This window comes from Kogia breviceps, chromosome 1 (genome assembly GCF_026419965.1).
Source record: "Kogia breviceps isolate mKogBre1 chromosome 1, mKogBre1 haplotype 1, whole genome shotgun sequence".
Taxonomy (NCBI): domain Eukaryota; kingdom Metazoa; phylum Chordata; class Mammalia; order Artiodactyla; family Physeteridae; genus Kogia; species Kogia breviceps.
The window spans coordinates 147,769,097-147,786,446 of record NC_081310.1 but is presented as its reverse complement, the minus strand read 5'-3'; the positions used below and the strand labels follow the sequence as shown (position 1 = coordinate 147,786,446).

At 41.8% G+C, this 17,350-nt stretch overlaps 1 protein-coding gene across 2 annotated transcripts in view; it reads left to right on the top strand.

Annotated features, from left to right (window-relative positions):
- PGM1 (phosphoglucomutase 1) overlaps positions 1–17,350 on the top strand; it is a 57,670-nt gene that overhangs the window by 16,914 nt on the left and 23,406 nt on the right. The window contains exons 1-4 of one of the 2 annotated variants that reach the window (XM_059045157.2): positions 7,521–8,344; positions 13,334–13,496; positions 13,841–13,987; positions 15,654–15,779. In XM_059045157.2, coding sequence (XP_058901140.1) covers positions 8,045–8,344; positions 13,334–13,496; positions 13,841–13,987; positions 15,654–15,779 — 736 coding nt within the window. In that variant the 5' untranslated portion in view covers positions 7,521–8,044. Of the gene's footprint in view, positions 1–7,520; positions 8,345–13,333; positions 13,497–13,840; positions 13,988–15,653; positions 15,780–17,350 lie in introns of those variants that run through there. The other variant, XM_059045166.2, reaches the window with a different exon arrangement.

Sequence of the window (17,350 nt, the reverse complement as noted above, 5' to 3'; positions counted from 1 at the left end):
TTCTCTAACTTGAAATCATAAGTCAAAATAAGTTACTCACCTATATCTTATAAATTGGAATCACAGGGCCGATCTATTAGATAAACCAATATCCCAAAGTCCCTTAATGTACTTAAAGTATAGATTTTCTCCCAAGCTTATTGCAAAAATATTAATACTATGATTTATTATTTCTCTACTATGATTTTGATTTACTTCATGTCTACACTTAATTCTAAATCTTTTTATGTTAAGAAGTGCCCAATCCCCAACTTCAAACTATATCACAAAGCTACAGTAATCAAGACAGTATGGTACTAGTACAAAAACAGCAATATAGATCAATGATACAGGATAGAATGCCCAGAGATAAACCCACGCACATATGGTCACCTAATTTATGACAAGGGAGGCAAGAACATACAGTGGAGAAAGGACAGCCTCTTCAGTAAGTGGTGCGGGAAACTGGACAGCTACATGTAAAAGAATGAAATTAGAATGCTACCTAACATCATACACAAAAATAAACTTCAAATGGATTAAAGACCTAAATGTAAGACCAGACACTATAAAACTCTTAGAGGAAAACATAGGAAAAAAACTCTGACATAAACTACAGCAATATCTTTTTTGACCCACCTCCTAGAGAAAGGGAAATAAAAACAAAAATAAACAAATGGGACCTAATGAAACTTCAAAGCTTTTGCACAGCAAAGGAAACCATAAACAAGACAAAAAGACAACCCTCAGAATGGGAGAAAATATTTGCAAATGAAACAACAGACAAAGGATTAATCTCCAAAATATACAAACAGCTCATGGAGCTCAATATCAAAAAGACAAACAATCCAATTAAAAAATGGGCAGAAGACCTAAATAAACATTTCACCAAGGAAGACATACAGGTGTCCAAGAGGCACATGAAAAGATGCTCACCATCACTAATTATTAGAGAACTGCAAATCAAAACTACAATGCGATACCACCTCTTGCCAGTCAGAATGGCTATTATCAAAAAATCTAGAAACAAGAAATGCTGGAAAGGGTGTGGTGAAAAGGGAACCCTCCTGCACTGTTGGTGGGAATGTAAATAGATACAACCACTATGGAAAACAGTATGGACGTTCCTTAAAAAAATAAAAATAGAACTACCATATGACCCAGCAATCCCACTACTGGGCATATACCCTGAGAAAACCATAATTCAAAAAGAGACATGTACCACAATGTTCATTGCAGCACTATTTATGATAGCCAGGACATGGAACCAACCTAAATGTCCATTGACAGATGAATGGATAAAGAAGATGTGGCACATATATACAATGGAATATTACTCAGCCATAAAAAGAAACAAAATTGAGTTATTTGTAGTGAGGTGGATGTACCTGGAGTCTGTCATACAGAGTGAAGTAAGTCAGAAAGAGAAAAACAAATATTGTATGCTAATACATATATGGAATCTAAAAAAAAAAATTGGTACCGATGAACCTAGTTGCAGGGCAGGAATAAAGATGTAGACATAGAGACTGGACTTGAGGACCCGGGGTGGGAGGGGGAAGCTGGGGCGAAGTGAGAGTAGCATCGACATGTATACACTACCGATGTAAAATAGCTAGCTAGTGGGAAACAGCAGCATAGCACAGGGAGATCAGCTTGATGCTTTGCGATGACCTAGAGGGGTGGGATAGGGAGGGTGGGAGGGAGGCTCTAGAGGAAGGGGATATGGAGACATATGTACACATATGGCTGATTCACTTTGGTGTACAACAGAAACTAACACAGCATTGTGAAACAATTATACTCCAATAAAGATCTATTTTTTTTAAAAAATTCTCTTATCCCAAGCAGTTAGGAGTTACCTTTCCAATGGAATTGTGGGTGACACTGACCAGAAATCTGACTATGGAAGCACCCCAGTCCAGAATGCCAGTGCCACCGGGGAGTCTCAAATGACTTGTGTTCAAAGACCACATTCCCCAACTCTCATGAGAGTCTCACGAGTCTGCAACCCTTACCCACTTGAGAAGATTCATCTAACCTATATTCTGCTTGAATATACTCTGAATTCTTTTCCAGTTCTTCCTATACATCAGGCCCCCAGCTGTTAGGGATGCCTGAGTGATCCAGAGTTGGATCCTGCATAATATCGTCTCATATTCTCATGTATCATCTGGCTGCCAGTTACAATTCTATAGATATTCTCATGACACGACATCCCTGCCCCACAACTCCTGAGTTTACCTGTATTCGCAGTTCAAGAACTAACTGAGTCTGACTGGCACACTTTTGAGTCCTAATTCGAGATTCCTAGGAGAAAAAATATGAGTGATCCAGCTTTGGTCAGGTGTCTGCCCTTGGTGATCATGGCCTGGCATCAGGGTCTTACAGTAGAAACTTGGCCCTAGGTATCCACTCTTGTGGGGTGGGGTAGGGGACAGTTCTCAGAGAAGAGAGAGAGTGAACTGAAGGGGTCAGAGGAACGAGAGCTTATTCGGGTAGTGTCTTCATATTGGAGGAAAATAACTTAAAAGGGCCCAAACTGGCCAAGACTCAAAGTTGAAGTCCTATGTAAGAGGAGCAGCTCTTGACAAGATCACAGAGACCAGGATCCTCAGAGCCACCTCAGCTGCAGAAGGAATCCTTTTTTGCAAGCCTTGGTTCATCTTTTTCCAGTCTCTCCTCCAAGATGCACCTCTGGCAGCCATTCAACTTTCCAAAAAAATAGCAGTTTGTATTCCTCTGGCTTAAAACTTTCCATAGCTTTTGGTGCCTGCAGAATAAACTTTATTGTGGTTCATGAGACTCTATAATCTTGCCCCAACTACTTTTCAGCCTTACCCCATCACTGCAACCTCTTGTGAGCCATGGCTCTGTCCATGCACCTCTGGGACAGCACCAAGGCCATCAAGCTGTGATGGCTCCTCCAAAATGAACTTCTTTTTTTTTTTTTTTTTTTTTTTTTTTTTTTTGCGGTATGCGGCCCTCTCACTGTTGTGGCCTCTCCCATTGCGGAGGACAGGCTCCAGACGCACAGGCCTAGCGGCCATGGCTCACAGGCTTAGTTGCTCCGCGGCATGTGGGATCTTCCCGGACCAGGGCACGAACCCGTGTCTCCTGCATCAGCAGGCAGATTCTCAACCACTGCGCCACCAGGGAAGCCCCAAAATGAACTTCTTAAGAACAAAGGTCCATTCACCTTCTTTCCTATCCCTATCACCCCTCAGAATGTGAAAAAAATTCATATATTTACATCATTTTCTAGTTCACAAAGGCTTTCATAGACATTCAGGGAAGTCATCGTCCCCCAAACCTTGTGAGGCAGGTATCATTATCCCATTTTAGACATAAGGACATTAAGGATGGAAGGGTGAGGGGCTGACATTTACTGATAATCTGCTGTATGCCAGACACAGGTACTAAGTGTTTTCACACCTGTTGCCTGATTCAGTTCTCAGAACAACCTTGACAGCTATCCCCATCTTACAGGTTCAAGTCAGTTAACTTGCTCAAGATTATACCTCCTCATACATTTTAGAGTGCAAGATATGAGCCCTGGTTGTGTCTGGCTCCTGAACCTGTGGTTTTTGCATTATCCTGCAGTGCCTCTCCTGAGGCTGGCATTCACTACATGCCTACTTACTGTTGGTTGGAGAAATAAATGACTTTTCCCAGCTTTTGTTTCCTGTCACTGGGGTCAAACACCCCAAGCACTCAGGCAGGCATCTGCAGCTGTCAACAAGTGCAGGGCTTTGGGCTGGGGGTCTAATGACCCCTGCTGCTTTTAGCCCAGTTAGTAGCTTTCTTTCTAGTGCTTGTGCTGAGAGAAAGGGTTACCAGTTCTATCCACTATGCCCACACCTGTGGCATTTTCTAAAGAATAATTTTTTTTTTTTTTTTTTGCGTTATGCGGGCCTCTCACTGTTGTGGCCTCTCCCATTGCGGAGCACAGGCCCCGGACGCGCAGGCTCAGCGGCCATGGCTCACGGACCCAGCCGCTCCGCGGCATGTGGGATCTTCCCGGACTGGGACACGAACCCGTGTCCCCTGCATCGGCAGGTGGACTCTCAACCACTGCGCCAGCAGGGAAGCCCCTAAAGAATAATTCTTGGTGTGAAGAGGTGAACCTTTTCAGGCCGTGGGTCCAGCCCTCCCACTGACCCTGGGGCACAGCAGTTAGTAACCCAGTAAATATTTGTCAATGGCAAAAAAGAAAGATAGAATGAATAAAGGATTGGCAAGTCTTCAGTTTCTGCTGTGCTCTACTAGGAAGGCATCATTGCTGATCAGAGTGGGAGCTGGGGTCTTTGCGAGGCTGGGAGCAAAGGGGTTCATAACTCTGCCATTGTGAAATTGATTGGACCCAAGACCAGTATGAAAGTTCCTTGTCTGAAGGGAATAATCCTTAAATCCCCCTCATGGTTTAAATGTAATTTGTGTCACTGTGAAGGAGTACTGGCAAGGCAGGCAAATTCATTACGCCAAATTGGGTTCGCTATGCTCGACAGTAACGTTTCCGAAGATGAAGTTCAACCTTTGCTCGAGAGCTCAAACAAATGAGTTTCTTAATAGCTACCCCACTTAGTCTGAGCGTCTTCGGAAGCTTAATGTTTTTAATGCTTCTTCTTTTTTACCACACTTCACAGTCCATCTAACATTGCTGCTTCTGGTAATATTTTTATGAGGGGTTGAATTCTATAGTGACTCAGGCCCATCTTTAGAACAGAAGTTTTTCTAGGGCAAGGATTATATCTTTTTGGTTTAGTTTCGCATGTTCCCAAACACCATGCTGACACATGTAGTTGGTGAAAACATTGCTGTTAATTTGGGGGTACAGAACTCTCCTTCGGAGCCTTAGATTTGATGTGCGCTTAAATTGCTGGATATTCACTGGCATGTGCAAGGGCCATGAGAGATGGGGTCTTTTCCAGTCCATGCCTCGCCATAAAGCTGGCTCACATACAGTGAAGTAAAAAAGTGTATGTGTCCACATGGACATTCCCATCCAGGAAGCGGGCGCTGGGTTCACCTAGTGACCTGATTCCCCAGGTTTCACAGGTAGGACTTCTCGATGCTCAAACACTGCTGTCTATTTCCATTTGTGTTCAATAATGTTTTATATATGAAGGTGTGCCCCTGGGGAGGTATATTTAAAAACCTTGGAAGGGAGAGGCCACCAAATAATGAACCCCAAAGTGGCATATCAGCTATTTGGAGAGTTAGGAGTGGAAGAGTACCAGCATTATTGTTTGCAATGATTCTTCTAAACTACTTTAGAATATATATTTTTTAACCTTTGAGAATCAGAATACTTATGTTTGGAATACTTTCTGTATCAGTCAGTTTTTAGGTGATTAGAAACTGGTACTAGGCCTAGGAACAGGCTTAATCCTGGAGAAGTTTAGCTCTTACAACAGTTTCAATGTGAAAAAAATATTTTTAGAAATAAATTTTAGTTCATATGAAAACACACTGCTAAGCTGAGGTGTTCTAGTATCTGATGTGGCCACTGTCTTTAAAAAAATATAAGCAAGCATTTGCCATCCTTTGAAATAACACCTGTTGGCTCTTATGCTGCAAACAAACCCATTTTGATGCTTGTAGTTTTTTTGTGTTGAACATCTATCGATTTTGAATTTTCATAGTTATGCCTTGATTCTTCATCATTTCTCATTTTATGAATTGATTTGCATTGAGCATAAACTGTAAATAAAATAAGTGAATGTGTGGGAAAAGCCCCCAACAAAACATTACTCCTCTAGTTCTGGCTTCAGAAAGAGCTTCGAGAGAGAGCGGTTGATCACCAACAGAGAACACGCTGGAATGTGTGGGCAGAGAACCTTTAGTGGGGATATTGGAGCCCCTTTGCACTGAAGTGTCCCTGAATCTATGCTGGGCTTTCAAGACCTTGTTAAGGACACTACCAATTACATGGTTGGTTGCTCTGTTATTCCCAGTGAAAAGACTGTTGAGTTGATATTTCATAAATGTGGATTAAATATGTCAACACACATAGACAGGCATAATTTGTGAGCAGATCTAAAACCAGAGAAAACTGGCCACGGAACTTAAAAAATATGAATTAAAAAAATGCATTTGTAGTAAGTGGAAAAACATTGGGCGTGTAAACTACTGTTCATAAAGGAAGCTTACTTCATAAGAATTTTAGTCTTAAAATTGAAATAAGAGGGGAAAATAAGCTATAAAAAGCAATTGTCTTTTGGCTGACTGGTTTTCAGCTTAATCGACATGTCCTGTGAATTGTTATAATGTTATGTCTCGAGGTCCTCTTTTCAAGTGGGCCAGCCCTGTTTGCCATTTGAAGGAGACTAGGCTTCCTTGGTAGTGGCCTGCTTTCTGCTCATGAGCCCGTTGGCTCTCCTGGTCCAGTATGCATAGCCCCTAGAGCACAGAGACATTCTTGCCTCACAGAGGGCAGTCTGCTGCTCTCAGGGCCTGTCTGCTTTTGGACCTGGCTTGACAAATTAGTAGAAAAATACTCAGGTTTTCTTTCTCAAGAGATTACTACTTTTCCCTTGCAAACCTGACTTTTATATGCACATCAAACTCCCCAGACACGTGGCATAACTAGTCCTGATTTACTTTTTAAGCCTTGTTAACAAGTTCACCAAAACCTTGACAATGGAGCTTCGTAATTGACAACTTTTGCTGAGCCAGATAAAGAACACAACATGTATGTACCAAAATAGATTATTAATAAAATCTCAGGGATCAAATGGGATGAGGTAGAACGTTTTTAAACATCTTAGGTTCTTCAAATGCAAAGGACTTAAACTGCTTCACTAAAAATGTTTTCTTAAAAGTCAAGTCTACTTAGGGCTTCCCTGGTGGCGCAGTGGTTGAGAGTCTGCCTGCCGATGCAGGGGACACGGGTTCGTGCCCCGGTCCAGGAAGATCCCACATGCCGCGGAGCGGCTGGGCCCGTGAGCCATGGCCACTGAGCCTGCGCGTCCGGAGCCTGTGCTCCGCAATGGGAGAGGCCACAACAGTGAGAGACCCGTGTAATGCAAAAAAAAAAAGAAACAAACAAAAGTCAAGTCTACTTAAAACTGAGAATATGAGTATACAAAATTTAATCTTATGTTCATATTATTTTTCCAAATAATAACTTGATCGAGCCTCATGCATTCAGAAGAACTTACTTCCCTCTTCCCCTACCACACACACACTATTCTGCTTATGCTTTCAAGGATTTGGTGCGTCTTCATCCCTACTTTTCTATAAGTTCAAGGGAACGACCAAGCTGTTGGTCATTCAGGGCATATTAGTGAATCTCTATTCTTCTAGAACTGAATACTTTTTTGTTAAATCTTTGGTGGCCAGTGAATAAATCTGTTCTGTTAGATGCTTTTTTTCCTTCTAACTTGGATTGCATGTGGGAAGTTAAAAAAAAAATCACTTGAGTATCAAATACTTAAGTATCTAAATGACAGTGATGAAAGGAAACCAGAGGTAACTGAGATCCTTCACTTCCATTTTAAGATTGACCTTTAACTGGTGAGATGGCCTGGAACAACTTTAGCTGCAGATGGCCTTCTCAGTGATGCCTGCCCAGAGAGGCTCTGTTTTTAGGGGTGTCAGTAGCAGTCGGAGCCACACCAGGGTGTCTTGTTAATGATCCTGCGTCTCAGGACGGCACTTGCTCCGTCTTTGTCTGGCTCTGAGAGTGGAGTCTGTAGGCCACCTGGTGTTTGTAACTGAAGTCTGCTGCATGCAACACCCTCTGGACCCGTCTCCACCCTAACAGGGAAACGAGGCAAAAATAATTGAAGGGTATTTGGCTTGGTTATGTGCGCAGACTGTCCTCATCAAAACAACTTTGAAGATCTGTGGATGTGGGTGGGTGTTTGGTCTTTAACTTTTTCACAAGGGGTGACGACAACAGGAATTAACTCTGCTTCCTCATTGAGAGTCATCTTCCAGGCAAGACCTCTATTTTAGTTACTCGGCCAACACTGTTGCAGCTTCAGTTTGGACAGACTATTTGGGGGACCCTTGACTGCTTTCTGGACACCCTCGCTGAGCCAACTGGTGGAAGTGAAAGATGAGTGATTCTGATGAATGGATTTCCGGGAAATACAGAAAAATGGAAGAAGGTCCTCTCCGTCTGTTGACTTTTGCTACAGCTCCCTACTACGACCAGAAACCAGGAACTAGTGGATTACGGAAGAAAACCTATTATTTCGAGGCAAAGCCATGCTATCTGGAGAATTTCATCCAGAGTGTATTCTTTTCCATAGACCTAAAAGATCGCCAGGGATCCTCACTGGTGGTTGGTGGAGATGGGCGGTATTTTAATAAATCAGCAATAGAGACAATAGTGCAGATGGCAGCTGCCAATGGGGTTGGTATACGATAAGTATTGCTATGCTTCTGGCTCTCCACATAACCTCTTAATTTTGCAAAAATATACACAAGTACAAAGATTTGTATATTGTAAACACCTCAATGCTACTAACATCCAATTAAGTTTCATTGTGACTTCAGAGATTCTATATTGTGATATTACCCCTGAACTTACATTAGTCACATTGGGATATGGGAATGTAAGCTTAATTTCTTATGTTGTGCTCTCTGCCTGTTGCTTGAAAAAGTACCTGTTGCTTTTAGACATTCAAAGCATACCCCAGTCTTAAGCTGTCTTATCTACATTCTAACTAGTTTTGAGGGACACTCTGTCCTATGTATGAGGGTCTAATGAGCAGCAGAGAAAAGAAGATTTTGTTTTCTTTCAATGGCCTCCTTGTTGAAGTTCAGTCACTTGTCAAACAGGAAAACAAAAGCCAGGGCACGCTGTTATTTGTGGGTCCCTGTAGTTGTGCAGAAATGCTAGGAGGGAATTGGAAAATGTTAGGTGTGAGCTTTCCAAGAGGACCTGTGACAGGGGAACCCACTTATAATGACCTTGAACACAAAGAAGCCCTGTGTGTGGTGAATTTGTGCAGCAGAGTAGAGATAATAACTCCTGTAAGACTATAATATATGGAGGCTCTGCTAAAGCTCTGCATCGTGAAAAACTGTGTTGCCTGAATTAACCAAATCAGAAGGAATCTTGCACCAGGAAGCATTGATCTTGATAATCTAACAATTTGCACAGCCTTACTGATTTACAGGAAGGCAGGCATCAGGACATTGCTGTTTTTGCTCTACAAATTCCTCTGTGGGACCAAAAATATATTTTTAGATTTTAGATTACACTTAGCAATAATTTGGAGCACATAGTCCTTCAGTACTTATAAATTTTTTAAAATCTGTTTTATTTCCTTTCTGGAAGCAATTCTGATTCTGAGAACATAAAAATTTAGCATTGTAGCCAAATGTGTTGGGCATTCATTTTCAGTCTATTTTAACAACACACTCAGAAGGTGTGATTGCAAAAGCCAAATTTAGAAAAAGCATACATTATCAAATTTAGAAGAGTTTGTAGATCCTATTGTTTATGTGAGGTTTCCTTTATACCCAGTTTCAGAATGTGAATGCCTCTCATGTAAAATTTGCTGATAAAGTACTCGAATATGAAATTATGACACATACACATTTTTAAGATAAAATGTGACATGCTGTCAATGTCACCTTTGAGGAGAGCTGCAAAAGGAATGAACGGTATTAAGATGCTTTTAATCTTTTGGGGGAGAACGAATGGAACATGATTTCTCCGAATATATCTAGTTTGTTGAGTGGATCTGGTACACTGTCCCCTTTGCTGTGATATATTTGGCTTCATTTCATTTTTGTGCAAAGCGGAAGGATGTGGAAGACGTGGTAGGAATGTGTAATTCAGGCAGACGCTATAGACTTTCTCAGATTTACCATCTGAAGTTTTGCTAAATAATGCAACTAAGTGATAATAATTGACTAAATATGGTAACTGCCTATTTGTTAGAGCCGTGACAGCCCCAGCAATATTTTCAAGTCTTTTCAAGGACATTCCTCATTAAAAATAGTGTTGCATTTAAAACAGTCACACTACCCAGCTGACTTACGTAAAACGTTTAGTGGACCCATAAAGCACTTTCATCTGATAAAACCTATCAAATCCTATATAGTTTGATTTCTTTTTCTAACATATCCTAAATTCTGACTATTTTAACATCCCTTTGATTGTGGGCAGAACTTTATGGAGGCAATCTAAAGGAAAGAAAATTTATTGCCCCAGATTTTGGTAGAAGTCAATGTTCCTTCCTCAGCTTTGTCAATACCCACTCTACCCATGAGCCGATTCTAGGAGAGCTTCTCAGCCTAGTGAGCTACATGGAGATCATTTCATTTCTCCCCTTTAGTACAGTTTTATCTGGTACATTTACGGATAATGGAATACACTCTGTTTTTATTTGCACAGAGCTGTCTGCATTTACAGGCAATTTTAATGTACAAAATAAAACATCGGTGGGGCTCCGTTTATAGTACGAGTATCTCATTCAGTCCCCCGAGCTTTAAACCTAGAGGTAATTTTAGAAATGAGAATAGAACCTGTGTGTATGACTGGCAGAGCAAAGAAAATGGAACTTGTTTTTTTGTTTGAAAACACCAGGCCCTATTTTCAATTAAAAGGAATATTTTAAAGTTTGCTCCCTGTCATGGTTAACTATCAAATGTGGGGTTGGGGGGAGAGCGAGGTACACAGCTTGGCAGCAGGATGTGAGTCTTACGGAAGGGAGTAGAGGGCCAGGAGGAAGGGCAGGAAAGGCTGCTTGGTGAAAGACTCTCAGTGCAGGATGAAGGGGTATCTCTAAGTTGGTAGACACTTGGGACCCAGGGAAGGGTTTTGTTTTGTTTTTTTTAATTTTCTTTTTTGTGGTAGAGTATACCTAACAAAATTTGCTGTTTTAACCATTTTTAAGTGTACAATTCAGTGGTATTCATTACATTCACAATGTTCTGCAACCATCACCACTATCTAGTTCCAGAACCTTTTCATCATCTCATCCAAAACTCTCTACCCACTCAACAAGAAGGCCCCATTCTCTTCTCCCCCAGCCCCTGGCAACTTTGGTTTTACTTTCTGCGAATTTGCCTGTTCTGTGTCCTTCATATAAGTGGAACCATACGATACTTGTCCTTCTGTGTCTGGCTTATTTTACTTAGTATAATGTTTTCAAGGTACATCCATATTGTAGCATGTATCAGAATTTCCTTCCTTTTTGCGGCTGAATAATATTCCATTGTATGTGTATACCACATTTGTTTATCCATTCATCTTTTAATGGACATTTGGGTTGTTTCCACTTTTGGCTATTATGTATAATGCTACTGTGAACATGGGTGTGCAAATATCTGTTTGAGTCCCTGCTTTCTTTTTGTGTCTATACCTAGAAGTGGAATTTCTGGATCATATGGTACAGGGAAGGTTTTTGAGTAGGGGAGGGACACAGAACTATGGTTTAGAAAGATGAACTAGGTGGGCCTGAGTAGGTCAGATAGATTCAGCCAGGGTAGGGCAAGGGAGGTATACGGAGAGAGGCAGGGGAGGTTGAGTCAGGAGCTGTTACAATGCTCCAGACATCCTTAAGAGGAGGAAGATAATAGAGTAATATCTCCCCAATATCAGGTTGAGAATTAATATTTCTGAGGATAATTCATGGAAAAGAGTCTGCTCTGGAAGGGAATATTTTGGCCAGCTGTACCTATTATTGGGCTCAGGAGAAGGAGCCTACCATGGACTTGCCTTGCTTCTCTTGACTTTCTCTCTTACTCTTACCTTCTGGTATAGTCCTCTCAGTCTTGGACCATTCCTGACTGCAGATTTCACCATAAGGAATGGTAGAATTAAGAGGCGACTTGGGTGGCATAGCTTAATATTCATTTATCAGTTTCCCCTTCCACATTAAGAACATACAGAATCCAAGTAAAACTCAGCATGCTTGATGGGCAAACACTGTTTTCAGATAACTCCACCAGCCACTCTGGCTAATTAAATTGCCATCTGTAAGCTCCTCTCATCGAAATTATGGAACTGTTCAACCACAGGCTTTTATTTTCATCAGAACCACACCCAGAAACTGCTAGAAGGGTGAGATGTTACCATTACCACTGTATTGAGTCAGGGAGCTACCACTTCCTGAGGGAGGCAGAACGCAAGAAATATATTAGGATAACAGAAATTGTTGAGAGAGAGACACATGAGAGCCAAGATGTGCCTGCAATGAAGTGGCTGCCTCCTAAGAGGTGGCTGGTAGTGGAGAGGGTTAATTATAAGGCAGTCAAGCTGTTAGTGACCTGCAGGAAGGTGGCAAAGCTAACAGTCCCAGAGAAACTTCCCCAGGGAATCCAGGTATCTCGTTGGCATTTTCAACATTAGAAATGCATCTTCCACCATCAAGTCATTTCTTCAACCATGTTTATCTTGGGTGGGGCAAGAAGAAATAACAACTGGAAAACTTAAAGACATCCTCATCCCTTCCTTCTTTCAGAGGGGGGAATGGAGGAAGGGCACAAACTCCTTGTTTTTTAAATCTTTTCATGTAGCAGTCACATCTTCTCTAGTAAGAGGAACGGACAGAACTTCTTCCTTCTTTTCCAACTTGCGTCGTGTTGAAACAGATATAAATTACTCTCATTTTAGCAAAGGAGCTGTGCTGATACCATCTGTGAGAGATATGGGAAGGTGAGTTAAGAACGCAACAGAAGTACCACCTGTAGCTCTTTCATGTAGGTGTTCTGGCTGGTTTACCCAGTAACACTCCCAGCATTCCCTGCCTTAGGCCCAGGAGGTAGCTCAGGTACACCCTAGCGTGGGTAGATGTGTCCTGCTTTGAGGAACCCCCAAATCCAAGCTTGACTGGAAACATAAATTTATGAGATACATTTTGTAACATTTCTTCATGTAAAGTTTGCCCTTTTTACTTTGTCAGATATTTTAGTTTACAGAAGCCTTCTCTTTGGGTTAGAATTCCTTTAACTGGTTAAATTTATATTCTCTTTCCCAATGTGGATTGAAAGTATGATTATAGTGGATAAAAATGTGGGTTTTCTCACAAATTTTTAATGTATCCAAATTATGAACCTAGTCTGGAAAGGCTGTGTTTTGTTTTCTTGCCAAAGCCTTACAGCATCCCTGGATCATACACTACAAAGTCCCCAAAAGCTATCTGAAGGAATGGCTTTGTTTAGCAATGCTGATTCTACTTCAATGATAATATTACTCAACAACAGGAATAAAATGCTCTACTTTGATATAATAATACTATTAACCCAAGCTGTTAGATGTTCATTAAAGGATATCTTTTCTTGTCCAGTAGAATATTTCTTTGTCCATCTGGCTGTTCTGGCATTTCTGTGCAGTAGCTCTGGATTTATTAATGTTAAAGTGTGTGTTCTGGATTTCTTCTCCTAGATTGGTCGCTTGGTGATTGGACAGAATGGGATCCTCTCCACCCCTGCTGTATCCTGCATCATTAGAAAGATCAAAGCCATTGGTGGGATCATTCTGACAGCCAGCCACAACCCAGGAGGACCCAATGGAGATTTTGGAATCAAATTCAATATTTCCAATGGAGGTGAGTTTGCTGTCATTTTGAGTACAGCCAATCCTATGTTCTGTAGGACAAACTGATAACCAAGGCCTTGGGAGGTCAGGGTTCTGGTTCTGATCCTTAGCAAGGGCGCTTTTTGTTTCCTTTTGGTGAAAATGAGATGCTTCTCATTTTGCTGTACCTGAGTATGAGGGGCCATGCATGAATGATCATTAACATAATAATTCCTTTTAGAAAATTCCGATACTTTGCTGCTTGAATGATGGCATGGCAGATGTGCTAGTAAAGAGGAGTTGATGAGCTTTGTATTCTTTGTATTTCCATGTCAACTGTACAAAATGGCCCACTGTTTGCTGTTTGATTTCCAGGTCCTGCCCCGGAAGCAATAACTGATAAAATTTTCCAAATCAGCAAGACAATCGAAGACTATGCAATTTGTCCTGACCTGCAAGTAGACCTTGGGGTTCTGGGAAAGCAGCAGTTTGACCTGGAAAACAAGTTCAAACCCTTCACAGGCATGTTTACTCTTCTCCTCTCTTGCCCACTCCTAGTTCCAACTTGAGGGATTTGCCTTTCAAGGTTTTAATAACATGGGTCTTTATCTTTGGAAAGACTGTGGTCACCAAGCTTTGCATGCATTAATTAGCAGGACTGCAAGTCTAGAGACCTGGGCTTTCTGGGCCCTGCTGGGGATCAGCTGGGTGACCTTGGGTGAGTTGTTTCCAAATCTCTCGGCTTCAGTTTCCATACCTATAAAATGAACGGCCTTGAGGAGAAGACCTGTAAGATCATGTTCATAGCCATCTTTTATTGAGCTTTTATTATGTGCCAAGTTCTTCACATGCATTATCTCATTTTATTCTTACAGTAGCCCTGTGAGGGCAGCACTGTCAGTATTCACTTTTTCCAGATGAGGAAACAAAGGCTGAGAGAGCTTAAGTAACAGGCTCCAGGTCACATAGTCAGTGAGTAGTAAGCCAGGATTCAGACACAGGTGTGAATGATTCCAAAGCCTGGACTTTGATTTCCTTTTCAGTAAAATCAACTTAGACCATTTTGGGGGCTAAATTGAAACTCCCTGTGTAGCAGCTGTGGTAAACATTTTGTTGTTGAATGCCAAGTTTTGACAATAATTGATGGAATAAATGTTTATAAAATTATTCATATTAATAAACAAGGATGAGATGGGTTAGCAATGTGACTTGCATTTCAACTTTGCTCTGACATGTATTCTTGGAGGCATTTTTTGTTTGAACCTACCCATAAGGAGCTGACAGTTACATCCCAACAAAGAGGAAGGGGTGCTTAGGTACATTTTGAAGACATTCTTAGGGTTTAAAAAACACCAGTAGAGAATTTCTTAAACACTTCATGTTTTGAAAATGTTCAGACCCGTGAAAATTCAACAAGAACAATACTTAGTTCTTACATTTGTTTTATTCCTTTAGCAGTGCATGTGAAAAGTGATTCATTAAAAATTATTTTCTCTGCTTTTTACTAATATGTCTTGATGGCAAGGGGCCTGGAAAAAGTAAAATAAAGTAGGTGTTACATTTTCTGTTTTTGTTTTTTGTAGTACGTGGGCCTCTCACTGCTGTGGCCTCTCCCGTTGCGGAGCACAGGCTCCGGACGCGCAGGCTCAGCGGCCATGGCTCACGGGCCCAGCCGCTCCGCGGCCTGTGGGATCTTCCCGGACCGGGGCACGAACCCACGTCCCCTGCATTGGCAGGCGGACTCTCAACCACTGCGCCACCAGGGAAGCCCTCTGTTATTTTTTGACACCAAAATACACTTCTCATGGAGACTGATAGGGAATCAACGTGGCAGCAGAACAGAGTTTAGCATCAGGCAAAACTCTGTCAAAATTCCCCTCTGTGCCCCATCCCAGCTGTGTGGGCAAGTTACTTAATCTTTCAGAACTTGAACTTGCTCGTCTATAAAATAGAACTGATAACATTTACCTCTCAGGAAATTTGTTAGTATTGAATAAGAACATTTACCTCTCAGGAAATTTGTTAGTATTGAATAAGAGATCATGTAACGGCCCTGGCACATTGGAGCTGCTCCATAAATGTCCTTTTAAAATAGCAATTACACATTTACAGCAATAGGATCATTTCAGAGGAGAATATTTCTAAATGTGTTCAGTTCCTCCATCTTTAATGTTGCTTGTTCTCACAGTGGAAATTGTGGATTCGGTGGAAGCTTATGCTACGATGCTGAGAAGCATCTTTGATTTCAATGCACTGAAAGAACTGCTTTCTGGTCCAAACCGATTAAAGATCCGTATAGACGCCATGCATGGAGGTATGGAGCCATTTGTTTTCTGTTCCCTTCGCTCAAAGACATGAAACAGCTCTCGACTTTGTGTATTATGATGCTTTAACAAACCTTTTCTTAAGACTCTGTTTGACGGTTTTTAAACAGTTACGTTGCAAAAATTTCAGAGTAATATTCACACAGATAAAAATCTAATTGTATGCAGGAAAAATTCCTCATGGTAAGGTAGTGTGAAGGTCAGCGTTTCCACATTAAGCATCAGGTTTTGAGTAACAGGCAACTATTTTTGTGTACTCTCCCTCCCCCTCAGAAAATGCCTTACATTCTTCCTAAATGCCCCCATCTATTTCCGAGGGGGCTTGTGGTTTGCTAGACGCGATAAATGTGCTCCTGAGCCCCACACCCCACTTGCCTGCTCCCACATACGCCTTTACTTAGAAGATGACCAGAGCAAGCTGAGGATTAAATTCAGGAACAACAGGATGTATGTCTCTCCCTCTTCTTCCTCTGTGGGCTGTGTGGCCAGGTCAGTAGAGAGAACAGCTGTCACCGAACCAAGCCATGAGGTTCTCTTGCATGTAGGGAATTCCTGAGCACTTGAGTTTATTTGTTTCGTAATAATTTATAATTTTAGACTCTTTGAGTCACAGGGATTTTCCCTGGTGTTGGAATCCATCTGCCTGCCTGGTTGTGGAAGACTTTCTGCCTGTGCTTGAACCCTTCCCATGATGTTGTCCAGGCCTTCTGTTACACTGCAAAACCACAGTTAGAAAACTTCTCCTGGTGGGCTGGAATCTTCTGTCTCTGGAACTTCTCCCGTTGGGTCCTAACTTGTCTCTGGAGTCCCATAGAATGGGTCTCCTTGATTCAGACAAAGGCTATTCTGACTTTTCAAAGCATTCAACAGACATGTATTGAGTAGCTACTACACGTATGCTTGGGGGTAGGCAGGGGTTCAGTAGAGATTTTCTTCAAAGAGCTTTGCGATGCTTGGAGAGGTGAGGTAGGTGAGAAACCAACCACTGCCAGGCCAGCAAAATGAGGGTTAGGTAGAATTTCAAGTATTCTCCTTGGGGTGTGGAAGAAGGCATAGTTTGACCAAAGGTATCAAGAAAGGTTTCCTGGAAAAAGTGGCAACCAACTCATCTTTTATGAAAGAAAGACGTAGGGTGGTGGAGAGTCAAGTGATGGTCATTCCCAGCTGAGGCAGTTGGCTGTAGCAAGTTCATGAAAGCTTAAAGGTAGAAGTCACATTAGGGGAATAAGCAGAAGCCTGAGCTGGCTTGAGAACAGAGCCTGTGATGGGGTATTTGCTAGTCGCTGCTGGTCATGAAGCTGACTTCTTTCTCCAGGCCTTCAAGTTGTTCCTCGAAAGCCTCAGTTGCTATACCCCTCACAGCCCTGGCTGCCTCGGCCTCATTCTGTGGTGTGTCAGTAGCCTCCTTAACGGGAGGCCCCTAATGGGAGACACGTATTCTATACTGTTCTGACCTCTGTTGCATATATTGGTGTCGGAACCTTCCTTGGTGAAAAAACATTCTCAGCATTTCAGAGATGAACATTCTTGATCGTTACGCTAAGTACCACTGTAAAGTATG